At 46.7% G+C, this 26,220-nt stretch overlaps 1 protein-coding gene across 6 annotated transcripts in view; it reads left to right on the top strand.

Annotated features, from left to right (window-relative positions):
* Positions 1 to 25,008, top strand: part of SMCO4 (single-pass membrane protein with coiled-coil domains 4) — a 65,057-nt gene extending 40,049 nt beyond the window's left edge. For 2 of the 6 annotated variants that reach the window (XM_063642032.1, XM_063642033.1), the window contains exons 2-3: positions 4,125 to 4,201; positions 24,210 to 25,008. In XM_063642032.1, the coding sequence (XP_063498102.1) occupies positions 24,291 to 24,470 (180 nt within the window). In that variant the 5' untranslated portion in view covers positions 4,125 to 4,201; positions 24,210 to 24,290 and the 3' untranslated portion in view covers positions 24,471 to 25,008. Of the gene's footprint in view, positions 1 to 4,124; positions 4,202 to 23,977; positions 24,110 to 24,194 lie in introns of those variants that run through there. The other 4 variants (XM_055283260.1, XM_063642034.1, XM_063642035.1 and 1 more) reach the window with 4 other exon arrangements.
* The last annotated feature ends 1,212 nt before the right edge of the window (positions 25,009 to 26,220 follow it).

Below are 26,220 nucleotides of genomic sequence, written 5' to 3'. Positions count from 1 at the left end.
AGCTCCCATAATTCCCATGTGTTGTGGGAGGGAACTGTTGGGAGATAATTGAATCATGGGGGCAGTTTTCCCCATACTGTTCTTGTGGTAATGAATAAGTCTCACAAGATCTGATAGTTTTATAAGGGAAACCCCTTTCTCTTGGTTCTCCTTATCTCTTGTCTGCCACTATGTAAGACATGCCTTTTGCCTTTCACCATGGTTGGGGAGGCCTCACAATGGAACTATGAGTCCATTAAACCTCTTTTTCTTTATAAATTACCCAGTCTCGGGTATGTCTTTATCAGCAGCGTGAAAATGGACTGATACAGGACCTGACCTCTCTGGGGCCATTATTCAGCCTTCTGCAGGGTTCTAGACAATGGACTCTGGAGCCAGACTGTAGGGGATCTAATCTTAAGCAAGTGCCTTAACTCTCAGTACCTCTTCTTTCCGATCTGTAAAATGGGAATAATGGTACCTGCCTCCTTGAGTTGGTATACAAATTACAAAGATTAACATATACAGAACACCTAAAAAGCTCAGATTAGTGGCTGGCCTGTGTAAGGAGTAGCTGTTATTATTGTAGTTGTTATTTTTATTAACAATTCTTTGTTAGATGTCATTTTTAATGGCTGCATAAGAGTTTTTAAATGAATCTACCATAATTTGTCTAATTATATCCTTTTGTTGGATAAGTTTCTTTTTCATTTTTTATCTCAGGTATGATGTTGCCATGTAGCATTAAGTTTTGTTCCACTTTATTCCTTAGTGTAGAGTTCTGGAAATGGAATTACAATGTCAAAGGGTGTGTATAGTTTTAAGCCACTTAATGAGAATTTGTTAAATTGCTTTCCAGAAAGTTGAATGATGAGAGTACCTGTTTTACCATGGCCATACCTGTTATCGCATGTTACCATTTTCAATACTCTGAGGTCCTTTGACATAGTCTGCCCTTTAAGCCTGAAATGTACAGCATAGGGACCCTACACTTTGTGTTTCATTCAGTGAGGAGTATTCTGACCATGCAAGAAAACCTCCAACACAAAATGAAATCCTTGCGTTGTGAAGTCACTCAAGTGCCTTCTTCATTCTGTTATGAAGCCGGGAAACTTGCTGGTGTTTTTGAGGTTAGGGGGAGGGCTGTTGGGGGAAAGGTTGTTAGTAGCAGGGTAATGCTAGGTTTACAGGGACTTCAATAGCATAGTTTTGCTTCTATTCTCAAATGTGGACATTTAAAACTGAGCATTTGATGGGATGGGATGAGGGAGGTACATTTGAACAGAAAACAGATTAATGTAATCACTTTACAACTAAGGCCATGTGAGGGACAGGAGTATGGGGTGGGGAAGGGGTAGCTCCTGCATTGCCTGCTAGATTATCTGGGAGATCAGCCGTGGGAAAGGCTAAGGGAACAGTTTGCATCTGCACTTTGCCCCCCCGTGTCACCTGCTAGCATGCTCTCCTTTCTTGGTGGTGCCCATTGCAGTCTGGTCCTGTGCAGCCCAGGCCTCTGGGCTATAGAGAGGCATAGCAGGGGTTCCGAGTGTGTGTGCTCAAGAGAACCTGCTACATTTGACGTCATCTGGTCCATTGCTGTTCAGGCTATTTAGAAACAGGGTGGCTGTGTTTCCCCAGTGGAAAGGTACAGTATACACCATGTGCAGCAGGTCACGCACAAATTCAACAATACCCAAACCCACTGTAGTTGGCTAAATGGTGGCCCCAAAGATGTGCTTAGATTGGAACATCGATGGAACCTATAAATGTTACCTTAATTGGAAAAAGGGGCTTTGCAGATGTGACTAAGTAAGGATCTTGAGATGAGATAATCCTGGATTATTTGGTAGGCCCTAAGTGCCATCACAGATATTCTTATAAGAGAGAAGCAGAGGGAGATTTGACACAGATGAGAAGGCAGTGTGCCAAGAGGAGAAGGCATCTGTCAAGATGGAGGCAGAGGTAGGAATGATGTGGCCACAAGCCAGGGAATGCCAAGCCACCAGAAGCTGGAAGCAGTGACGAACGAGTTCTCCCCTACAGCCTCCAGAGGGAGCATGGCATTGCCTGTTCCTTCATTTCAGACTTCTGACCTTCAGAACTAATACATTTCTTGTTTTAAGCCATCCAGTGATAATTACGGCAGCCTCAGGAAACTCATATACTAGTCTGTGCCCTGTCCAAGACACTTCTGCTGTTTATGTGCTTGGCTCTGTAGCAGTATCATATTGCTAGAAAAGCTTCTGAGCGCTTACTCCCAATTTCTGTATTTATCTGGTCATGACCCAGCAGCAGAGTTGGCACTGGTTTGCAGAACTCCTGTTGAGTACCACTGATCTAGTCTCCATCATTTTATGAATGAAGAAACTGAGGCCCAGTGAGAGGAAGTGCTGTAGGTCTGGGACGAGCAGCAGGTGCCTCTGCTCCTTGGAATATTTAGACAGGGCCAGATCTGGGGAGAGCAGATAGCAGAGTTGCCCTTCGGGGGCCAGGTGGTGTCCCTGTCGCTGTTCTGTACCTTGTTAGTGAAAGCTGATGCTCCAGTGAGCCCCTAGAGCGACAAGCTGCTCAGAAGGCCTAGAAACTAGGGCAAACTGGTAGAGCCTTTGCTGCAGCTACTGAGCCAACAGCAGCAGGCAAAGAACCCTGTCAAGGGTAGAGGTCACGGCTTGCTGATGACTTAATTTCCAGCTAACTGCTTCAGTCTTTATAGACCCTCTAACTCAGGTCATATTTTTCCTCTGGAGCCCAATTTTAACTTTCCATATTTTCAGAATGGCAATTATCTCTTAGAGAATGGGGACTAGACTACATGCTGCTTTGATAAAGTCCAAACTCCTTTACTTGGCATTCATGACTCCTGAATAACCAACTCCCTTTCCCTTTCCAGTTCTGTGTCCCATCCCTCCCTTTTACATACCTTAATCTCTGGACTTCACCAAAATCAGTGCTCCATAGTAGAAAAGGCTACAAGACATTAGGTTCTTAAATCCCTACAGTAGGTAAGTTCGTGATTGCCCAACTCAGGAACTAATGGAAAAATATGGCAAGGATAGAGGTTGGGCATACATCTGTGAAGCTCTTGGGGGGATAAAAAAACAACTGTTTACATTTACTGCAAGAGAATATAAAGGCAGCACAGCAGCCAGTACCAACCACTAACATGAACAAAGTCATCCGAGACCATCTGGCCCAGTGGAGCAACCAGATGCCTATAGCCACATACATAAGCCAGGCAAGACCAGAAGAAAAAGCCCAGCTGAAACTCAGCACTGATTGCTCACCCACCATACCTTGAAATGAAATGTTGGTTTGAAATGAAATGTTGGTTTGAAACAAAACAAGAATCACAGTAAACCAAGATTTATCTTTATGTATTTTAGTAATGATAGGCATTGTGCCATTACTCAATTATGTCTTGCTTGTTATGGACACTTTTTGGAGTCTCCCACCTTTTTACTTTCAATGGAACTCTTATTTATTTTGCTTTGTGGGTAATACCCATACTAAAAGCTCCTTTCCCCTGGTATCTGGGCTTCCAACTTAATATTTAATGCCACTGAGGTTTTGAGTTAATTTGTTGGCTGTCGTTTGTGGCTCTCACACATCTCTCTTTCCCCTCTGATGTTATGGGACAGTAGTTCGGATACCTGGGTCACTTTCTCATCATCTTTTATTTTTCCCAAGGCTTTGGTTTAAAAGCCTCTGTTCCTTCACCTTCCACGTTTGTTTCTTTTTCTAGTCCCAAACCTGTATCCTTCGTTTTTAAATCAGTGATTTTTGATTGCAGGGAACAGCCATGCTCTCATGGCAGCTTAAGTTAGCAGTGAGTTTGTTGTAGAAATCCCAGGAATACAGGAAGCAAAGCTTGACTGCCTGCTGGGCACAGGAGTGGGAAGGCCTCTCTAACTCCACACAGGGGCTGCGTGGTCCTGTCCATCATGCACATGCACACATGTGCCAGTGTATCTGTCTATTTGCCCTTCTGGAGCAGAGTGGTGACAAGTGTCTATCCGTAAGCCAGTTGGGAGAGGGGAACCGTGTGACTGCCCTCTCAGCATGGGCTGAGGGGGTCCCAAAAAAGGAGTCTGTGGAGGGATACCTCCCCAGCACCTATTATACCCTTTCTTCTAATTTCTCAACAGGAATAACTCAAGTCACCTGTACTGGAAATCAGTTTGCTGAAATTATTCAATCAACGATTCTTGAAGTTGAAGAAAAGGTAAACATTATTTTATAAGGGAAACTCATTGTCCGGGGAGAGGTTACTGTCCCTGTCATTCCTCCCATATGCCCAGTTTTGTGTGTAATATTTTACCCCTTCTCTCTGCCTGGCCAAGTTCCTCTTCATCCCTCAAGATTTTATCAAATGCCACCTTTGTCCTTTGTGGAGGATCTCCTCCAGGCTGGGGGTGATTTCTCTTGCTGTTGAACCCCCACGACACTTTCTCCTTCCTGTGACGTTTGTGTTCTCGTTTGCCCTTCCCCTGATGGTCTCACCCTTCCTTTCTTGGCCGGTCGGGTAGAGGTCTGTGACACAACCCCCATCATGGTACTTACTTCCACACTTTATTCTCGTTGCCTGTTTTTGTGTTTTCCCCAGTAAGCTCCTCAAGGGCTCATCTGAATTGTGCCTGGGACACAGTCGGTAGGTACTCCATAAATGTTTCTCGAATGACTCATGAAGGAGCCTCCCTGCAAGAGGCCTGCTCCTGTGTGGACCCATGTCGTACCCCCACCATGCCTCCCTTACTGGGCCTGTACTAGAAATCATTCTTAAATACATTATGATCTTTGAGCATTCATCCGAAATTCCTGATCTTCTCCAGGTGTCCTTTGGCTATTGGTGAAATGAAGCTAATAGCAAAGCTTTTGTATCTGATTCTTTTTTTTTCACATTTGATTTTGGGCCCATGTTAAGAGCAGGAATCCAGAAGTGGGGAGGGAGGTGACAGGCAGAGCTGGATGCCAGTGGTCTCCGGAGCACGGCTCCCCAGCCCCCTTCAGCCCCCTGTGGCGAGTGTGAGTGGGGGTTGTGTGTCGGGGCGGGGGGAGGGTTTAGGTCTCGCTGTGGTTGTGGCCCCTCCTATCTGCTGCGCAGGTGGATCACCTTCTCCATCTGTGCCTTGCTCTCAACTGCTTCACTCAGTGACTTTGTGTCTTAACCCACCTCCCTGCCCCCAACCTTTGTCCTTTAAGTGAACAAGTTGGCAGGTTCCTTTGCTCAAACTGTTTACTGTAACTGCTGAAGATCCCAGAAAAGTTTCTCATTAATTTTATGAGTTTATACATCATAGCCAGAGGGACAAAGCATAGATTGTGGGTGTTCCCAGAGATACAAATTTCTAGAGATTGTTTTGCATATTCATTTGCACATTGTTGTCTGGGTTTGACATGTGTATTGGGCTTCAGTGTGAGGCTTTTAATATGTATATCCTGTTATCAAAAAATTATCCAAGTGGTTGAATCCTGTGAGACTTCGCAAGTGTGTGCAAATCAAGTATACTTGACTTTTCAACCTCTTCTTTCAATGTAACTTTTATACAAAATAAATAATCAATTGACAGTTCTCAAAAAAAAGAAAATCAGTTTAGTTGGTCACCATCATCTTGGAAGACTTGACTCAGCCCTTTCTGCCTAACAGTAACCAGCAATTGTCTCGCACATTTGTAGAGTGCTTTCTCTTTTGCAAGGTGCTTTGACACACATTGGCAGATTTTCTTCTCCCACCGGTCCTGGGAAGCAGGCAGAGGCAAGTGGTAACTTCTCATTTTCAAAATTGGGAAATAAGCTCAGAAGTTCAATGTCTTGCATAACATCATGAACCGATGTGAATGGGGTTCAGTTCCCCCGCCCCCCCGCATCTGATCTTGGTCCCTCCCTTTGGAAGCCATGGCAAACTAACAGTGTCACAGAACCGTCTCTTCCCTCTCTTCCCTACCCTCAGTGTTCCTTTGAGGGAGAGGAGTCTTGACCTTCTATTGAGAGTCTGACCCTGGTACTCCCTCCACCCTCAGCCAGGCAGCTTTCTTGAAAAAGCAGGTATGTTCCTCCTGAGACCTTCCAGTCAGTCTTCAAAGTTTTGTTTTTGTTAAGGCTAATTTAAATACAAGAAATTTAATTAGTTTACATGAACGCTGCATTGTCTTACTCTGATAAACTAGAAGACACTAACGGGTTTGATCAGCTTAATTCAGCTGTATCTGATGATGTTCTTTCGCTTCCTTCTCTTTTAAATCGTGCAAATGGTTTCTATCAATCAAGGCGGCGGAGCACAGTGCCATGTGGAATTGTTTAGTTAACTGTGATTTTTTAAAAATTGCTCAACTTTTAATGAAAGAGTGGATTGTCAAGTGACATTTTGATTTGTCCTTTGATGAGGAAATGGGAAAATAGAGCCATCATAATAAAAAACCAGCTTCTATTCTAGAAGGGGGGCTATTAACTTAAGAGCAGGATGTGATTTCAGTGAATTGTTGTTTTCCTAAAACAGGCCACTGTCCCTGGTCTTTTTATGTTGAGAGACCTTCCTCTGATACTCCCTTAGATTAACATTTGCCTATGGGAAACTCTAACCTGGAATCCCCCAAACAGGTTACTCCCCATAGTGTAAGCGTTGGGGCCCAAGACCAGATACCAACACCCTTTTACTGGGACTCTGAAACATCAGTATCGAGAAATCTGCAAGCCTATTGTGATGCTTGTAATAGAAGGAAACAGGCTTCACATTTTACTTTTAGTTGTGGCATGATGCAAGCACCATTTTACTGTTAAGGTTATTGTTTTCTTAACCCCAAAGCTGGATCTGCATTAGTGAGGATCCTCATAGAGGCTACCCTCGTGTGTCCTGGCTGAATGGGGTTCCAGGTGCTCCTCAGTGGTTGTGCCCACCTTGAATTGGCACAGTGGCAGGACCTCCGACACCATGAGAGGATGGACAGGGGTCACCTCTGAGGCTGGCCCCAGGACTCCTCTGTGTTCTATAGCATTCTTACACCCTTTATGGCAGTTAGCAAACTTGGTATCTCATGGGCACCTCAAGCTTACTGTGTCCAGATTTTAACTCTTGGTCTACTTCTACCATAGTCCCTTTCTAGGCCTCCTCCCTTCCCCCATCTTATTAAGGTACGTAGTTGTTAACTCACTTTGTCAAGCCAGAAACTGGTACTTCATTTGTTAATACTCATATTTTTCTTCCTCCAAATCACCAAATCCTAATGATGCCTCTCCTAAAGTAGATCTTGAGTTCATCCATGGCCTTCCTGTATCCGCCCCCAAGTCCAAGCCAACATCATCCTTTGCCAGGTAACTGCTAAAGCCTTTTAACTGGCTGCCCTGCCTGCTTCCCCTTTTCTTCTATTCCTCTCATCACTTTGGACCCAGAGCAATCTTTAAAAATTCTTGTCAAATCATTTCATTCCCTTGCTTGAAACCTGTTGGTGACCTCATCCTGCACTTGATGAAACACATAAGCCCAGTGCAGCCCATGGAGTGTACTGCAATGTCTGGGCCCCAGGCCTGGCTACAGAGGCACAGCATTGTTGGCACCATGTTGTTGTAGCTTGTGAGACATTCTCCCCTTCACCCTTGACTTCCTTGGAAGATTGCAGTGACTTCAGTTTTCCAAACTCAATAAAATAACTCAGGCTCTCAAAGGTGTACTTAGAATGAATATTGTGTTCTGGGAAATGGAACAAGGAGTGATTTGTTCCTCCAAACACCAGAATAACAACTCCTAGAACACAGAGGTGGACCACTATTTCATTTGGAACCTTAATAAGTTAATAGGCAATAAGTAATCAACTGAAATTGCAATACTCCTTGCTACTCCCCAAGCAACCTCCCCACCCCCCACCCACATATTTTGACATAAAAATGTGCAACAGCATTTTAGCTCAGGAAATCTTGAATGAAACTTGGTTCTAGGTTGGTACAAGAAAAGACTGGCATTCTATTATACAAGGGAAAAAGAAAGCTAAATATTAGCATACAGCTTTCCTTTTTAAATATGTTTCTCCTATCTTGAAGCCGATTTGTTTTCCTTAGTCTCGAGCTTTACTCCTGTGTGTGTGTGTGCGTGTGCTGCCGTGCACACATCTGAAAAGCACGTACCTGAGTTTCATCTTAGGCATGATACTCTACATTCTCAGGCCTTCCCCAAGGTAATTAATGGTAATACTGAAACTCCAGCTGGATGTTTGGTACACTGTGGCCTGATGAGTTACAGCAAAGATTGTAATGGGAATACCAGCAAAGGTGATTTTAATAGTGTGATGAGCGTGTGATAGAGTTTATTACCCAGAGTCATGGGAACACAGAGATGGCCCCTTACTCACCCTGGGGAGTGGAAAGTCATGTGACCCTTGAGATGGGTCTTAAAAGAGATGCCAAATACTAAGTGCGTATTACTTTTTTGCCAAGCAGAAGGAATGCTTGGGAGAACAGGGGTGCAAAGGGCATTTCAGACAGTTGCATGGATAAAGGCCTGGGAGGTCAGCAAGGGCGTGGCATGCCAGAGAACCCCAAGGAGGGTCGCTGCTTCGATGGAGGGCATGGTGGGGTGGGAGTTGAGTGCAAAAGGTGGGCAGGAGCCATATCATGCAGGTCCTTCCTTGGGGACCAGGTTAAGCAAGGGATTCGGATTTTATTCTAAAGGCAGTGGAATGCCACTGTAGAATTAAATACTAGGGAGTTACTGGATCAGGTTTGTCTTTTACAATAGGGATTCTGTAGGCATGGTCTGTACTAAGACTTCTCCTGAAAGTCAGTGATCTGATTCAGATATGCAAGTCCTTTTATTAGTTCTAATGGGTGTGAGACTTAAAATTCCACAGACTTGCACATTTTAGGTGTGACTGTAGGCTGGATGTTGCTAAGTGACATGTGATTGGTGTTAAGTTAGTACCCTGCTGGAGTTTCTGGATGATCGTACTCCCCTGGGTTGCCATGCTCAGCAGTGGTGCATTCTAGGTGCCTGCTGAGCATGGACACAGGCAGTTGGATTCCTGCTGGTTTGGAAATGGCACTCTGACAGTGCAGCGTCAGTGAGGTCTTGAATTTCTGACAGCAACTAAAAGTTGCTGGGAATCTAGAGGTCTAATTATACTGTTAACTTGGCTTTCTTATTATTTGGTTAACATGATTTAGTTGGTTGTTAACCCTGCACTATGAAGTGATGCATATTTATGCTAGGAATGTGTTTTGGCTTCAAAGTTTACGATAACTAGACTTTAAAACAGGTATGAAGTTTAGATGCATCATCCATATCCCTTTGCAAAAGATGTCTCTGTCTCCCACATTTGCTTCTCTGGTGATTCTTCAGTGTTATTACCATGTTATTTTTTCCTGCTAAGGGGAAAATACGTGCGATGAGCAAGGGTGGCATCCCTTGCCTTGCCTCCATGTGGTTTCGAAAGGACTCAGGAGTGTTTGCATTACTTAAGGCTTGAGAAAGCAGTAAGGTGAAGGCAGAGAAACAGTGGAGGAGGCTATCACAATTTCCTCATCAACAAAGATGAGGGCTGTGGGGAAGGAGAGAGGGGTATGTTTGAGAGATGTTTAGGATAAGGGAGAACAATCTGATGTAGGGAATGACAGAGAGGGGTGGTGTCTAAGAGATCCCCAAACTTCTGGCTTGGGCAGCATTGGCGAGAGGGACAGTCTTGTATCATCCAGCAAGTACGTAAAGCAGGCCAAGATGAGGAGGCTTGGAAGTGGGCAACAGTGTGGCTTGTTCTCCCACTATGTGCAGACAGAACAGCCGTGCATGATGCGATGTCAGAGGTCAGGGTTGGGCTCAGCATAGAGGTGTTGAAAGCCAGGTCCTATCTGCACTCTGTTTTGTTGACAGTGGGGAACCCATGAACACATTCTAGTTAGATGACTAAGATCAGACATGGGTTTCTGTGAAATCATTCCCTGGAAATTGAGGAATCAGGAGGATGGAGGAAGGGAGGCATCTGGGTGGAGATGCTGAGGACTCGGTGATGGCAGGGAGAACATACAGGCATGGGTGTGCGTGCAGTGTCTGCAGCTTCTATTTTATTTGGGGGTGGGGTGTGATACAGATTCTAGAGTCAACACAGAGGAGAATGAGCAGCCCTTGGTAAGCTATTAACCAGGAGCAGGTGGGGGCAGGGTGGGGAAGGTGGAGTAGAAGGTGACTGGGAGAGCTCTCCTCTGTTCTGGTGCCCAGGCCTGCCTTAGTTAATAGTGGACCCACAGTGGTCTGAGTGGACCTAAGACTGGAGCTGGTCTGACACTTGCTGACCTGGAGGCTTCTGTGCAGTCTGCAGATGGGCCAATGGCAAGATCAATAAACCTTGTCTTCAGTGTTCAAAAGCCTTCTTGTTCTGTGCCATTGCCGAAACCATTCTCATTGACTGGTAAGTCAGCTTAAGGTTCAGCAAAAAGGAGGACATTTAAATTAAAGATCAGATATTTATCACTTTGATAGTGACTAATGCAACTTCAGCAGCTCAAGTTCATTTTCTGATGGGGTCATTCCCTTTCTCCTACCCTAAAATAGACTCCTAGGAGACTCTGGAGAGCATTGACACACCGCTATGTAAATATTTGATAGCAGCTTAGCTTACTGCCTTTCTTTTGTAAAATATTTGAATTTTGTCAGGAATCAAAGGTCTGCAGTGAAGCACACATGGTAAGCATTGAGACGTGCACAGTGTGTTTGCAGAATCCCTTTTGGACCGGCCGTCTCAGCTCCTTGGCTAGTCCCTTGCTCATCGTTCATCAACTCGTTCTACTCTGGTCGCCCTGGCCCCTTGCTACCCCTTAAAACCTTCAGGCTGCTCCTGCCTTGTGGCCTTTGCCCTCCATGCCCTTCCCTGTCACCCTTTTCTTTGAGGTCTCCTTGGGGCTTGCTCCAGCCTTTCCTGCAGGCCTCTGCTCTCCAGTCAGAGAGGCAGTCCCTTGTAATGCTCTCTGTGTTAAATCACGTCCCCCACCCTGTCACCTTAAACTCTTTTGTCTTTCTTCATAGCACTTTGTTCCTTGACATATTACACTTTTATTTGTTTATTTTTTATCTCCCTCGATTGGAATGTGAGTTCCATGAGACCAGGAACTTTGTTTTCATTATTCTGTCCTGTCACCAGGACATTACCCAGCGCATCGAGTCTGCCTTGTATTTGGTGAATCAATGAATGATCAGATGGACCGGTCAATCAGTTTGTATATTCACAACAGTTAGTCAGCATGTGGCAGGCGGTAGGTGCTCAGGAAGTGTTTGAAAGAATGAATTGGTGAGTGAGTGAATGAATCTGTGCATGGTTAGTTGCCAACACTGGTGCTCAGCAACTGTTAGCTGGATAAATGAACGGATGCTGGAGCTTACTCGCCTGTCTCTGGTGCTAGTCCCCAGCTTCTTTATTGGGGGAAGGCCCAGATGCACTACCTTTGGTGTGTGCTCTTGTTCCTGTTTGATAAATTCAGTTAGTCCCTATTCTTTCCGTTTGTCTGCCATCAGCCCAGGCTCTGTAATTAACTTACTGTAATTTAGCTGAGAGGTGAATTTTTCATTTTAAAGATGTTATAAACAACTGGTGCTTGTGCATCTTGGTCTTTGATGAAGTTCATGCCTAAAAGAACATGAGGGCTGTGTTATGTGTCTAGGAGAGAAGGGGCTGTTAGCCCACACTTGGCCATAAAAACATGGGGACAGGCTGGCAAGTTCTGGCAAAGTTGTGTTTCTCTAGCTCCAGTGCACCAGCATGCCAGCATGGGGGCCAAGGATCAGGGTCAGTGTGGTCATCTTCCTCAAGGGTCACATTTAACCCAAAGATTTGGGAGAAATAACATTTTAAAATTTTACAACCAATACTGATATTTGTTAAAGGAGAATTCAATATCGCTTAGTAGTTAAGAGCAGGCTGTGGAACTGGACTGCCTAGGTTTGACTCTGTCTCACCACTTACTTGCCTAGTGGTCCTGAGCAAGTTACATAATCTCAAAACTCATTTCTCACTTCTAAGGTGGGAGCCTGTGATGCAGTAGAGCCAACAGCATGGGGATGTCAGGGATCAGTGAGAGCCACGGAAGGCTTTATCACAGTGTGTGCACGTTGTAAGTAAACAACAAGGCGGATGTTACATGTGATCACTTGATGTTTTAAGATAACAGAGGAGCCAAATGAAATTTTATTCCTACCCTGGCCATGCCCTAACATGGCCTCCAGGGATGGGCATTCATTTACTTCTGCATATTTCAGATGGGCAAGTTAGGAGAAGCACTGCCTTAACAAAACCCAGTGCACACCATTGGATGGCTTGCATGCTTTCTCAGGAATTCTTCCCCAGCCTTGCCTTGGAGTTGAGCTGCCATTAAGGAAGTGATGAATTAGCCATGCTTACTTTTAGTACCTGCTGTTTTAAAGTACCTAATTGAATAGCAAATGAAGTTGAGGGAACCTACAGGTTTGGATAAAGAACTGCCATCTAAAGAATGACGGTATATAGAGGAGCTTGTAGTTTGAGCATTTTCACACACATTGCTTGCATTTCATTCTTATAACCACCTATTCATCAAGGTAGAGAAGACTGTCAGAATGGAAAGAGACTTCAGTAACTCTTGGGTCCATCTCTTTGATATGATTTCTGAAGTCCCTTCTTCAGCATCCTATTCATCTTTCAGAAAGAAAGAGCATTCCCTGCCCCAAAGGCAGTTCAGTCTGGCTCCCCATAATTTCTACACATTGGTTTAAGTTCTGTCTTTTAGAGCCGCAGCTAAATCTAGCACTTCTTCAACCTGTAATTTATGCCCTTTTAATATACAGACCTCTGGAGCTAGTGTTTCCACAACCTCACCTGGGCCATTTAACCATTGTGATTTAACCATTAAATACATGAAGTCTGCGGGAGGCAGCCTTGACTGGTAGGTCAGCTTAGTCCAGTGGACTTAAGCTACAGGTCTCAACTCATTGATTGATTGTGAAATCTCTTTTGTGGATCGCAACCAGCATTTTTTTAATGAAATGAAATATCAGAGTATAGAAACATACATACTTTCTAAAACTCTGATTTCAGTTTGTGTTGCATGTGCTGCTGTTGTATTCTTTCTGCACATCATAAGCATTTCAAAAGCCATTGTTTTGGACCCTCGTACAGGAATTTCAAGTTACTTCATTTTTATTTAGTTATCATCTTTGTCCTTTTAATGGTTGAATTTGCTTCAGGTCAACTAGTTAAAGACATAGTAGCTGTGTTTCAGGTTGCTGATGGCTATTAATTTAACTCTGATTGCTCTGTAAAGAAGAGCATTTCCTGGCTGGCCAGGGTTAAATAACAAGATCTGTTCAAAAGCTCTGCTTCCTCCTTTTTCCTTACTCCAGCTTCAGTGAGAGAATTTGGCTGTGAGCACCTAGAGGATTTCATGCAATCTTAGGGCCTGTCCTTAAAAGGCAGCCTTTCCTCAAGGCAGGAGGAGCCTCCTTTGCTCCTGGCTCTGGGAAGGAGCTTTTGAGGACAAGCCTGCACTTACATGGGCTGCTTTGGTCTCTAGACTGCCCTGAGCCTGAAAGTATTCTCACAAACAAGAGAGGCACCTTATCACAACTTGGTGTGAGGGATGTGACAATACCTCCAACTGGAAAGGGAGGGATGTGGTTTAGTTGAAAGAGCAGAGCTGAGAGTCTAGCATTGTTTTCTGGTCCTGAACTCTGCATTGGGGATGGAGGGGGAGAGGTGTGGGGGGACAGGTGAGGGACAGCTGTGGAGAGAAGGGGCTCCTTGGACACATGACTTAACCTCTTTGAACAACGGTTGGATTTCAGGTTCAGGGCCTATGCCAGGGACTTTTCTTTTGTAATCTCATGTCATCCTCACATTGTCTTTCTCTTACTTTGTCGTACTGGCCTGATGAAACCCCATCCCTGGTTAAATTGAACCTCCTACTTTTTCTGTGCCTACACCTGTGCGCTTGGTGCCATCCTGAATTTCCTGCTTCAAGCTGTGTGGCCCCCAACTGCAGTGGGCCCCGAGCTGGTGGCAGGTCATGCCACTCCTCCCATTCAGTCATCGCCTCCTCGACAGCTGTTCGTGGCTTCTCTCTCTTCAGACTCCAACATCTCCCTCCTCTCCCTGCCTCCTAAGCAGATGCTCTTCTTCCAGGAATTATTTTTCATACATAATTATTTTGTCATTATTCCTTATGATGATGACAGCTAATGCTTATATTATACCTACTATGTACCAGTCACTATTCTTGTATATCAGTTTTCTAGGTCCAATTATTAGCCCCATTTTTCAGGTGAGACATCTGAGGCACAGAAAGATTAAGTAACCTGCCTGAGGTTGCAGGGCCTATAAACGGCAGAACTAGGATTTCAGGCCAGCGCTGCCTCCGAGTCTTCCCTGTGCTCTTGTTTACTGCAGTCTGGAGAAGAGTTGCCCTCACTGCCTTCCGTCTGCCTGCTGCCACCTTCCCTCAGACTTACTCCGATTTTGCCCTGATCTTGCCCCTGACCCCTCTTCACCAAAACTGCTCTGCAAGTCATGGAGGACCTGCATGTGGCCAGATCAGATGGCCAGCTCCCCTTTCCTCAGGACACCTTCTTCATTTGCCTTCCAAGCCACCATCTTCTTCCTGGTTTTCTTCTTGACTCCCTTTTCAGTCTTTCCCTGCTTCCTCTTCAACTCCCCCCAGGTCTAGACTTTGGATTGCTCCAGGGCTCAGTCCCCTACTCTGCACACACTCCACTTCCCGGCTTTAAGGGCCCACAGCTCCCAGGGTCCTGTCTCCAGCCCGTTCTCCCTGCTTTGCAGGCCCATGCCTCCAGCTGCCTTTTTGTGCCTCTACTAGGGATGGCTGATAAATTGTCAAACTCCAGCTCTCCCCACCCACCTCACACCCCGTTGCAACTTCCCACCTCCCTCAGTGGCAACACCATTCTTCCAGTTGCACAGGCCTGAGAACCTTCAGTCTGTTTTCTTTTTTCCCCCTCCATTTCCAATCTCGGTAAATTGTGTGGCTCTGCCTTCAGAGTGTGCTCGGTATCAGACCACTTTGCACCACATCTTCCCCTATCCTGGAACATTAGGTTTTACCTGAATAATTCATTAGCATCTTCACTGATTTCCTTGCCTTAGCCCTTTCATGGCTGCAGTCAGTTGTCCACACAGAGTTCTTTTAAAATGTAAGCAGCACCCTCCTGTGGTCCCATTTTGCCCTCTGCTGCTCCCTCTCTGACCCTTCAGCTCTCCCTTTGCTTTCTCTGGACTTGCTGGGCCCTGCATGCTTCTCAGACATGCAAGGGATGCCCCGCCTGAGGGTCTGTGCATGGGTCCTGCCCTGCCTGGAAGATCTTTCCCCTGCACAGGTCCCTTCAAGTCTCTGGTCCAGTGTCACTTTCTCATGAAGCCTTCCCTGATCAGTTACTCTAAATTTACAGCCTCTGCGCCTCCAGCAGCACATAGCATCATCTGACACATGCTCTGTCCATTTGTTAGTTGTCTGTCTCTCCACATTCCCTGTGAATGAAGGCAGCTTCATTACCTGAAGGCAACATTTTTGCTTGTTTTGTTCATAGCTGCGTCCTCAACATTGTCCCCTGACATACAGGGTATGCTTAAAAAATATTTGAATGATAGATACTTTTATCTTTGTTCGACAATATAGTAATTGAGGGTCTTAAGAGGTTAAGTTACTTGCCCAGGATCACAGACCCTAGAATTGCCAGGATGGGACTGAAACCCTGACATGCACTTAATTTACCGTGTGCTGCTTTTTCTTGTTAACTAAGGACAATAATACATAACACAGTTACTTTGAGGATGAAATGAATAATGCACAGAAAAGCACTTTATTAATCCAAGTGTGCCAAAAAATATGTGACTTATCTAATTTATTGAGAATGCTAGCTTTCATGTCTCTGTCATTCGGCAACCCACTTAAAGATTCTTTTGTGTTTCTGGATTTTTATTTGGGAGTAGCCAATGCTGCTGCCACTGCTGCCAAATAACATTTTCTTCTTTTTTCTGCCCTTGGTGTGAGAAGTGTGTGTGTGTATCTTTTATCTGTCTGTAGCTATGATCCCTCCTCCTCCCCATATACCCACTGGCCTTCAGGTCAAGAGCTTTCCTGACCCCTGTGGCCTGTCGGCAGCAGGGAGCAGTGGAGCTAGCACCTGTGTGGCTGTCATTGTTTGTTTATGTATATGTTCCTGGGGCAGACGCTTATGTTATCAGCAGGTGCTTTGCGGGTGTCCGGAGTCCCATCTTGCACAATTCTCCTGGCAGCCTGTCTGCCCCCTTCCCCACTCTGCAGCAGACTGGAGTGAAGTGATCACAGGCCCATTATGGCTAAATACCAGGGACATAAAACGAAGCAAGCACACTTGATGAACCGCAGAGCTGCTGCTCTCAAGTGCAGAATTTGTGTCTCCCTGAACCCAGGGCAGCTTCCCTGGGCTTATAGCATAAAGCATAGAGCAGTTTGGCCCTTCTAATGCCTCACGTTGTAATAACGACACAGCTACAAGAAGAGATGGTGGAGCTTTCCCCATATATACCCTTCTCGTGTTGTTTATTCATTTGTGTTCCTGATTTTGAAGTGGGAGAAACATGCAGCCACTTCTTAGGGAGCGCCTTAAACTGTTTTTTCTGAAGACAGGAGAGCTTTGGCACTTTAGAAAAGGAGAACAGCATTGAGAATAGTCTAGTGGTTGGATGTCTGGGCCTGGTTACTGTTCTCACATGGGTTGTACAGTGGGATGTAATGGGCATTAGTGTACAGGGACTTAGCATGGACTCCAGGTCTGGTCAAGCTGTTCTCGGCAGGCACCCCTTCAATAGCCTGTGACATCCTTGGCTCCCTCCATGCTGTTGGCCCTGGGCAGTGTAGGAGTGGGTGGAGAGATGCACTTTTCCTGGCGGCCTTCAGAGCAGCCTGGCCCACACTGAAAACTCAAGCAGGATGTGGTGCATCTTTTAACCCAGAATGACTGCCCAGCCGGCGTGTAGCGGCACCTTCCAGGCATCAGGGCTAGCCTGATTGTAAGCAACAGACTTTACCTGCTGCCAAATGAGACACCAAGAAGGCTTGTGTTCCTCTCACAACCCTCCCTGTGTCATCAGCTTCCAGAGCTGACGAGCAGGAACCAGGCTTGGACTCTTGATCTGTGTCCCATTGGTCCACATGCCTTGTAGGGGATATCCTGGCCTCCCTGGAAGCAGCTGCGTGGAGTGGGAGGATCACAGTTTCTGAGCCAGAAAGAGCTTGATTGGAATCCCAGCTGCACTATTGACTTTCTAACCACCTGGGGCCTGCTCTAAGCCTCAGTTCCCTTGTCTGCAAAATAGGGATGAAGGCTGCTGTGAGGCTTGCGTGTTTGTGGAGGGCTTTAGTGCAGTCGCTTGATAGGTATTGAGCATTCAGGAAGCAGTAGCTGCTGTTCTTATTTGTAGGGTGGTTGAGAGGCACTGTGGGGTCACACAGGATGGGTGGGCTTTGGAATCAGGTCTCAGTTCAAATCCTCATTCGGTTGGTCATTCATTAAATACTTAATGAGTACTTATTGCAGGTTTTATAGTGGAGTTGAGATTGTGCTTGTTCCCAGCAGTCTTTGATGTTGGACAATAGCGTACTTTACTGAATCCCAGTTTCATCATTTAAATGGGGGTAAAAATTCCAATCTTGTATGATTGTGGTGGGAATGAAATAAGTATTTATAAATGGCAGCTAGCTAGTTTATTATTACAGAATTTTCTATTCTAACTCAATGGTTAGTTGCCTAAGATGAACTACTTGTCTTAAAATATTCCGGCTTTGATATTCAGTCCAGCAGATGTTTGTTGAGCACCTGTTATATAAAAGGCATCATGCCAGCCCAGGAGAATATTATTACCAGCAAGGCACATTTGCAGTCCCTGAGAAGTGGAGACATCAGAGGCCCAGCCAGCTAGGCAGTAGCTGCCAGTCAGTGCTGCAGTAAAGGTATAAACCAAGTCCTGAGATAGCACCGAGGAGGAAGCTGTTGCTTCTGCATGGAGGAGCTGGCAAAGGCCACATGTGATGGTTGTCCAAAGATGAGAGATTGCTCAGGCAGGTGACAGTGCGAGGGAAAAGGGCATTCCAGCATAGATGTTCCATCAGCAAAGGCATGGAGGTGAAGTCCACAGGGAGGCTCAGGTGTGATGGTAATAGTGGGTCATTTGGGTGTGGTGAGGCTGGAAAGAATGAATGGGGCTGGGCTGTGAAGGCTTAGGGAGTTCTCAGCCTTGTGGGCTGAGCCTATGATGTGGAAAGCTTACAGGAGGGCAGGGTGAGCCCCTGACTACATGAGGCAAGCTGTCTGGTAAAAGTATAATGCCAGCTACTCATGGAATTTAAAACTTTTCTAGTAGCCACATGAAAACAGAAAAGAAAACAGGTGAAATCGATTTTAATAATTGATTTTATTTAACCCAGTATATTCAAAACATTATTTCAACATGTAATCAGCATAAATAACTTTTAATGAGCTATTTGTCATTCTTTCTTTTGGTACTAAGCCTTCAAAATCTTGTGTGTATTTTATACCACAGCACAGCTGATTTTGGACCACAGCCATATTGTAGATGTTCGACACATGGGCGGTGGCTGCTGCATTGGCTGCACAGGGTTAGCAGGTCTGGGGTGATGAGAGTTGAAAGTGATCTTCCTTGTCCTAGACCTTCCCCTGAGAGCCTGAACCAGCCTTCTCCCATCAAACCTTTGAACAGACCTGCCCAACAGCTAATTGGTACCTCAGGGAAAAGAGAAAACCTGGGGGATTTTGTCATCCATGGGTCATATGGTGCAAAAAAATAAAAAAAAGTAGAATTCCCTGGTGTTTCCCAGATTCATATACATCTCCACGGGACAGACCTCGCTGGACAGCAAGTTACTGTGTACCATCTATTGAGCCTCTGGTATGGCCTGTTCATCCACTGCATACTTCAGATAATACATTATTTGTAATTTTTCGATGTCTGCAAAACAGGTTTCTCACTCATTTTTACAGAGGAGGAGAGTTGGAACATGAGAGATTTTGTACCTTGTCCAAGATCGTTTAACCAGATGGGGCAGAGCTAAGGCACAAACCTGACTTCAAACCTGCGTTCCTACCTTTCCTTAATAGGATCTAACACTCTGTGTACATTATAATCTCCAAATCGGAGAAAAGTACATATAAGAAGTTAGCATGTGTGCATACATGCGTATCTATATACATAAGTAGGAAAAGATGGGAAAGTTATAATCACAGAAAAAAAAATCACAACAGTTCTGTGCTGAAGAATGCGTCCCTGCTTTCCTCCTCTCTGCCTCTGGTCTCCTGCCCACACATACTGGGGACCATTTGGAGTGTCCCCATGCCGACCGGTTGCCGTGGGTGTGTGCTGGTGGGGGATAGGAGCATAGCAGGTGGAGTTTCGTTAGAATTAGTAGAACTCAGGCATTTGTGAAGTTTCCCTTTCCCTGGCTAGGGAAGCTAGAGGCCGTGGGGCACTGGCATTTGAGAAGCTGGAGGCTGCAGCGTCCATCCTGCCTGAGCTGCTTGCTGGGCAGAAGCCAGGCTGAATGTGTGAGCTTCATTTATTTCTCTCTTCAAGGGGCTGCTGAACCATGATGGGGGCAAAAAGTGGGTGAAGGGTGGGAAGATAAGTGGGGTGCACCCAGGAAGGTGGGGACTGTCCAGGCTTCAGAGTCACAGATGTGGGTTTGACCTTTGACTCTGCCAGTCCTTTTGTGTCAGTGACAGGGCCTTGGATTCCTCCTTGTAAAACTGGAGCAGTCATTTTAGGCAGAGCTCTTTCCAGTGTAAGGGACAGAGACCCCTTGGAGCCAGCCAAAGTTGAAAGAGGCGTTCATCACATACAGAGACACGTCGGGGTACCCTTAGGACAGGAACCTGTGTAGAGCTGGCCTCACAGGGGACTCAACTAGAAGGAGGAGAGTGTGGAGGCTTCTCTTGCAGCCTCTCAGGGGTGCTCCCTCCACCCCCAGGCCTCTCTCCTGCCTGGCTTCCCTGGTGACTACATCTGTGTGATTGTCCAACTTCAGTGTCCCTTCATGTCTCTTAGATTCTTGAAGTAGAGGCCGGTTGGCCCAGCTTCTCCTTTAGGCAAGCCCACATTTCAGAGGTCCTAGCAGATGTACTTGAGCCAGCCCTGGCCCAGGAGGCCACCCGGTGCAGCCCCTGGGCCAAGAGCCATGGTGAGGCGGTCCTCAGCCCAGAGGGAGGCAGGCATGGACAGTGCCCTGTGGTGGCCTTTCCACCCTCCAAAAGTGATTGCTTCTTGATTTCTCTTTCCCTGAGCCTGCCTCCCAACTTCCCAGACTTTAAGCTGAAACCTTCTCCTATTTCATTGAAAAAAACAGAAGCCTTTAGTCCCCCAACCCTCACAGTACGGAGCCACCCCTCGCCCCCAGTGCCATCTTCCTACCCTCCTCTTGTTGAGTTCGAAGGGTCCTTTGCCTCTCGAAGGCAGGTCTGTCCATTCGGCTTCTCGTCTTGCTCCTACAGAGACCTCTTCTTTTTGCAGTGTCAGGGTTTTCTCCCTCAAACGTCATTCTCTAGTTTCTCTTATTATTTAAAGAAAAAGAAAGAAAAACCATTTTGGCCAGACACATTCTTCCCACAGAACTTCAAAGCAGTTTTCTGCCCTGGTGCTGTTTGGCGTGCTGGCATGCAGACCCATCATCATCACAAGCTACCAGAAGACAGAGGGGCTTGCAGCAGTGTCAGCCAGCTCTGCACTGAGCACGTGCCACTGACAGTTTTTCTCTTGGCCAAATATTCCCGAGGAAGGAAGCAGTGCATTCGCTTATGTTCTGGCACAAGTGCCTCTGTCTTCTGACAGTTGACCTTCTTGACTGTCTTGGTCCCCATGACAGCACGTCCTCTTTTGCCTCACTCCTCTTCTCTGAGTACCCCATGCTTACTCTTCCCCTTCCTGCCCGCTCTTCCCCTTCCTGCGCTGTAGCTGTCAGGGTGAAAGGACTCAGTCCTGGGCCCTTTCTCTGCCTGCCTTGGACATGATCTCTCTTAATCCAATAGTTGATGACTTCCAAATACAGATCTTCAGCCCAGACCCAGCTCCTGACTCATTTATCCAGTTGCCTCCTTGATATTATTTCCATGACGATGTCTAAGAAGCATCCTCACACGCAGAGTACTCAATGCGCTTTTTGAGCCCACCCTTCCTCAGTGCCCATGCCTTGCCTGGCTCGGGCCACTCTGCCCTCTGCCTGGTGCTCTTCCTAGCTTTTTTCCTGGCTGGTCCCTTGTCACCATAGGGTCCCCTCCCCAGTCGTTATCTCAGAGATGCTTTCCCTTGCTGCCCCAGCTCACAGGTGAGTGAGAGCAGAGATGACGCTTCTCCCTGAAGCCTGATGAAGTACCCAGGATTCAGATGGGCATGTTTGCCCTTTAAATCCTGACCAGACCAGCCCCAGCCCCAGCAGCTTGAGGCTTTTTTCCATGCCTCCAGGAGCTTCTGAATGCATCTTACAAATGTTGAGAACTGGTCATTGTGGAGGCTGGGGCCTTTGAATGTCAACTACACTTGTGTGGGTGGACGCAGACAGCAGCATGAAGTGCAGGAGGGAAGTCAGGCCCAGCACTGCTAGCCAGACAGCCAGGGCACGGCTAGCCTCAGGCCCGGAGTGCCACCTGCCAGTCCTGTGAGGAATTTGGGAGATAGCAGCGGGCTCCGACAGGCCATTAGTTCCACAAGGAAATGACCACGAATCAGAGTGCTGCGAATGGCTTGTTTCTTTTTAAACAATTTTTTTGAGGCCATGTCAGAGAGAATGGGCTGCCGTTTGCAGCTTTGAACAGGAATGCTGTCCATTGCTCTGTTAGAAGCCATGGGGTATTTACAAACTGGGTGACTGTTGGCAAGACATTTTTCCCCTTTGCTCCTTGGATTCCTCCCTTCCGTGATGGGGATAATAAAGGCTGTCTGTCTGACTCACAAGGCCGTTGGGGTGTGTTCCAGATGTTGGTATGTCAGCTAGCACGAATTCAGCGCCCGCTCTGTGCCGAGCCCTGAGTTATACAGCTTCCTATTCCATCCTCACCACGGTCCCGCGAAGGTGGTCATCACTCAAGGCTGCAGTCAGGCTTAGAGGAGCTCAGTGCACCCGTCCCTGGGCCGCCCACGGGTATGGGTGGAGATGTCTCACCCCGCCTGTACCGTGTCACTGCGGGCGGGCAGAGCTCTGCGTACAGATGCATTTGTTTTCCAGATTCTCACAGTCATCCTTTAAGACAAGCTGTTCTCATTGTTCAGATGATGGCATGGAGGCCTAGTGGAGTTAAGTGACTTGCTCAAAGCCATTTAGCCTGTAAGTGATTCGTCCTGGATTTGAAGGCAAGTCTGCCGGGAAGTCCTTTGGAAGACTTGAAAAGGAGAATTGGTAAAGCCAGGGGTTCCTATACCTTTCAGGCCTTAAGAAAGTAATAGTAGGTTTTTTTTTTTTTTCTCTCTGTTCCTAATTTCACGAAGGAAATTAAACATTTGCCCAAATGGCGCTTCCCTTAATATTTGCTGAACCTTAATGTTTGCTTTTGATGGCATTATGCCATCCTAGCACAATAATATTTGTCATCTCATACCTTAGGAAACTCTGCTTGATTTTGAATGATACAAAAAGGTTTTGGGGTCTAAATGGAATGAGAGGAATGGTAAGAGATTAAGGATCCCTCATAAAAACAGGGTGTTATCAAAAAGACCTTTCCCAACTCTGAGTCCACATTCTGCCACCTCGGTCACTTAGGTGTAAATGTCATCTTCCTCAAGATGATGACAGGCTACCCACTACCCTGGGACAAAACAGGGAAGACAGTATACAGCATAGGTACCTCTGCTAGAGGAACATTGGTATACAGTGCTCTTCTACTTCCAAGAACCCCTCACTCCATGCTACTCTCCCACAATATTGTAATGGACATCTGCCTTTGATATATCCCTGCCTGATACCCAACCCTGCTTCTTCACTGTGTTTGGAAAGTACTCTTCCTGCTGTACAAATTGGAAGGCTAGGCTGTGGGCATATGGGCCTGGGCTTGGCTAGTCACACATGCATGGGAGCTGGTGATGCAGAATGCTGGGGGGTGGTGAGTTCATCTGGAGACTGTGCCAGCAGCCACATCTAGTTTTTGGGGGTGGTCATGGTGGTTCGGCACCTCCTGCTCCAGTGCCCGTGTTCAGTGCTGACGGCGGTGATGCAGGCTCTGGCATCCTCACACTGGGAGTGTGAGTTGGGCTCCAGTTATGGCAGCACAGCATAATGTCCTGCCCATTTTCTGAGCCTGGTTCTTTGGCTTTTCTGGGAATCAGTGAGATGCCAAAGGCCTTTGAGTAAACTTGATTTAAATCAGCTGAAGTCTGTTGCATCTGCTTAAAGCTAAGAAGCCGACTTTTAAAGAGATGTTCCTCTGTAGTTATCCAAACATTTGTATTCATTCCTCAAGCCCCTGAAAGTTCTACTTCACCTGTTAGGCACCTCCGCGAGCTACAGAATTAACAGGAGAATCCCAGGTTGAGTGGGTGGCAGGACTGTGGGCTCAGCCATCTCCCTTCATTGTTATTGTGACCCAGGTCTCCATCATGCCCCCTAGACTGTGACCTCTGTGGGGACACAACTGAGTCCTTCATCTCTATCCTCAGCTCCTTGAGCAATGCTTGGCACACGGTGGGTGCTTGGGAAGGTTTGGATGAATGGGCCAAGGAACCAACAAAGAGATGAGAGAAGTTGATGCCTGTGGGCTCTCTGCAGCCTTAATGAGGCTGGCCTGGCTTGGGCAGGAAGGGGGCTACGTGCCTGGAGACTGCAGGCTGCCTGCAGTTCCATGCTGGAGATGGGCTGCAGAGATCATGGAATTTAGAGCAGGAAAGCAAGTAGCTAGAGCCATGAAAGGGAGAGCCGCTCCTCTGAGTGGAGGCGGCGTAGTTGGTGCTTTCCAATCCTTTCACCTCATGGCACATACAGAACACAGTATTATTTGTCTGGTACCCAGGGCTTTGTCCAGCTGGCACTGGAGCAGAGGCCTCTCTCACAGCACACCGGTGACCCAGTGCCCACTACTTAGAGCGCTGATCCCAAGAGAACTTAGAGCCTGGTGTGGCCTCTGTTCTTAGCCCTTTGTCATGTAAGTTGCAGATATTTTTCCTAGTTGTGTATTTGCCTTTATGATTTATTTTTTCTTCCACTTGGTTTATTCTTGACCATCACAGTTGTTCTCTCTACAGGAGGTTCCAGACTTGACAAGAGGAGTGTGGCCTTTCCTGGAATCCCTGTGGACACACCCTCCTAGCATCCTCCAGGGAAAGATGCGGCAGCTCAAAGGGAAGCCCAAGAAGGAGACCTCCAAGGACAAGAAGGAGCGGAAGCAAGCCATGCAGGAGGCCCGGCAGCAGATCACCACAGTGGTGCTGCCCACGCTGGCCGTGGTTGTGCTCTTGATCGTGGTGTTTGTGTACGTGGCCACGCGCCCCACCATCACTGAGTGAGCCCTGCAGCCAGCCGCGGACCCCATCGGCTAGGAGAAGAGGCACGGGAGGGGGATGCAAACAAAAAATGGCTTTCATATTCAGAGATGTTCATGTTGCTGAGCTGTAAGCAGGAGCACCCTGTCTTCTCTGCTCTTTGACTTGATTAAAGTATCTCTGCTTTCTTGGGAGGGAATAGGGGATGTTTTATCAGTGAATGTGCCATACACCTTATGGTCCACTTCATGTGCCTTTCAGACTTCAAAGCACGCGCGCGCGTGCGCGTGTGTGTGTGTGTGTGTGTGTGTGTGCGCGCGCTTCTTTTTCTCTCCTAAGAATCGATAAGTAGCTCCACCTGAAGAGGGGCGGAACCTCTGGGTCAGGAAGCAGCTGGAATCCACACTCACCTCATTCCCATTGTTTGGATCATGCCTCTTTCCAACACGTGTTCACAATCTCCAAAGGGACTGTATTTCTTCTCTGTGCTTAATGTGATTTGAAATATGTTGAATCAAAGTGAAATATTTATTTTTTGAATAAAGGAGATAATAGCCTTAAACTGGATGCTTACCATGTTTTGCAAGGAGGTGCTGTCTGTGGGTCTCCCCCTGCCCACGGGTCTGCCCCTCTTCCCTCCCCTTCCCTTTCTCCTGTGGCTGTCTCCACCTTCCCCAGCACTCCCTCTGCTCATCGTTTCTGAGTAAAATTATGCTTTTTGACCGATAATTTTAAGATGGAGAGGGACAGAAAGAGCGCATTAATTGGCTTGCTTTAGAAAGTGAGAGTTCTAATTAGACTGTGACCACAGGTGCTTTTTACGCCAGTTAGTTTTTCCTACTTTAACTTGGTATGTTTGTGCAAACAGCAATACAGAGTGGTCCTGGAAGTAAAGGTCAGGCTTGGTTTTGTTCTTAGCTGAAAGGATGCAAATTGTTGGCATTCCAGCTGAGTTTTCAATGCAAATTGGCTGGAATGGTTGCCTCATTTTATTCTAACAGCACTGCTCATGCGGTCCTGCTTCCTGATGGAGCAGCCTCTTTCTGGAAGTCAGATTCATGGTTACTGTTCTGAGGATGTCTGTTCTCCTGTCATTGCTGATTATGGAGATTTGTGGGGAGAGAAGCGCTTTTCCTAATCCCCGTGGCTGCGCGACTCGCTCACGGATGGCAGAGGCTGTTAGTGGAGATTTGGGGCCCCTTGGAGTGAGTCTCTCAGGAAGACGAAGCAGCTATTGAAAGGAAGGACTTCTCTGGCTGATGCCTGGAGAGCCTGGACTCGGCAGGCCGACAGAGCTCTGCGGCCCCGCTCTGTGAGCTGGTCTCAGAGAGACCTGGTGTCTCCTCATGCTCACTCAAGGGCCAATGGCCCTGGAAAGAGATTCGCTAAAATACTTGCCAAATTCAGAGGCTGCTAGCATCAAATTCCTCTGAGGTTTCTGTTTTCCTACCCTTTATTTGGTTCTGTTATGAACTTCAGTGCTTGCTGATCTGAGACTGCAGGCCACTGTCCCAAGGACTTTCTAATTCAGGGGCTGGACGGTGGAGGAAGGCATCTGCGGCCATTCCTGCTCCTCACAGCAGCTGCTGTGCGGCTGGTGAGTCCCCTTCCCAGGGCAGATGCTGTGAGGATGGAGCAAGGACAGCCCGTCCAGTCCAGCAGAAAGACCCCAGTCTGCATGTCTTGCAATTACCTGATCAGCATTTAGTTCCCAGTCTACCACTCAGAATTGCGGATTAGTTAAGCCCACTGAACTTCAGTTTCCCTGTCTGTA

This window comes from Symphalangus syndactylus, chromosome 6, assembly GCF_028878055.3.
Source record: "Symphalangus syndactylus isolate Jambi chromosome 6, NHGRI_mSymSyn1-v2.1_pri, whole genome shotgun sequence".
NCBI classification, from domain to species: domain Eukaryota; kingdom Metazoa; phylum Chordata; class Mammalia; order Primates; family Hylobatidae; genus Symphalangus; species Symphalangus syndactylus.
Note: the sequence above shows the minus strand (reverse complement) of the source record. Positions and strands in the feature narration are given on the sequence as shown.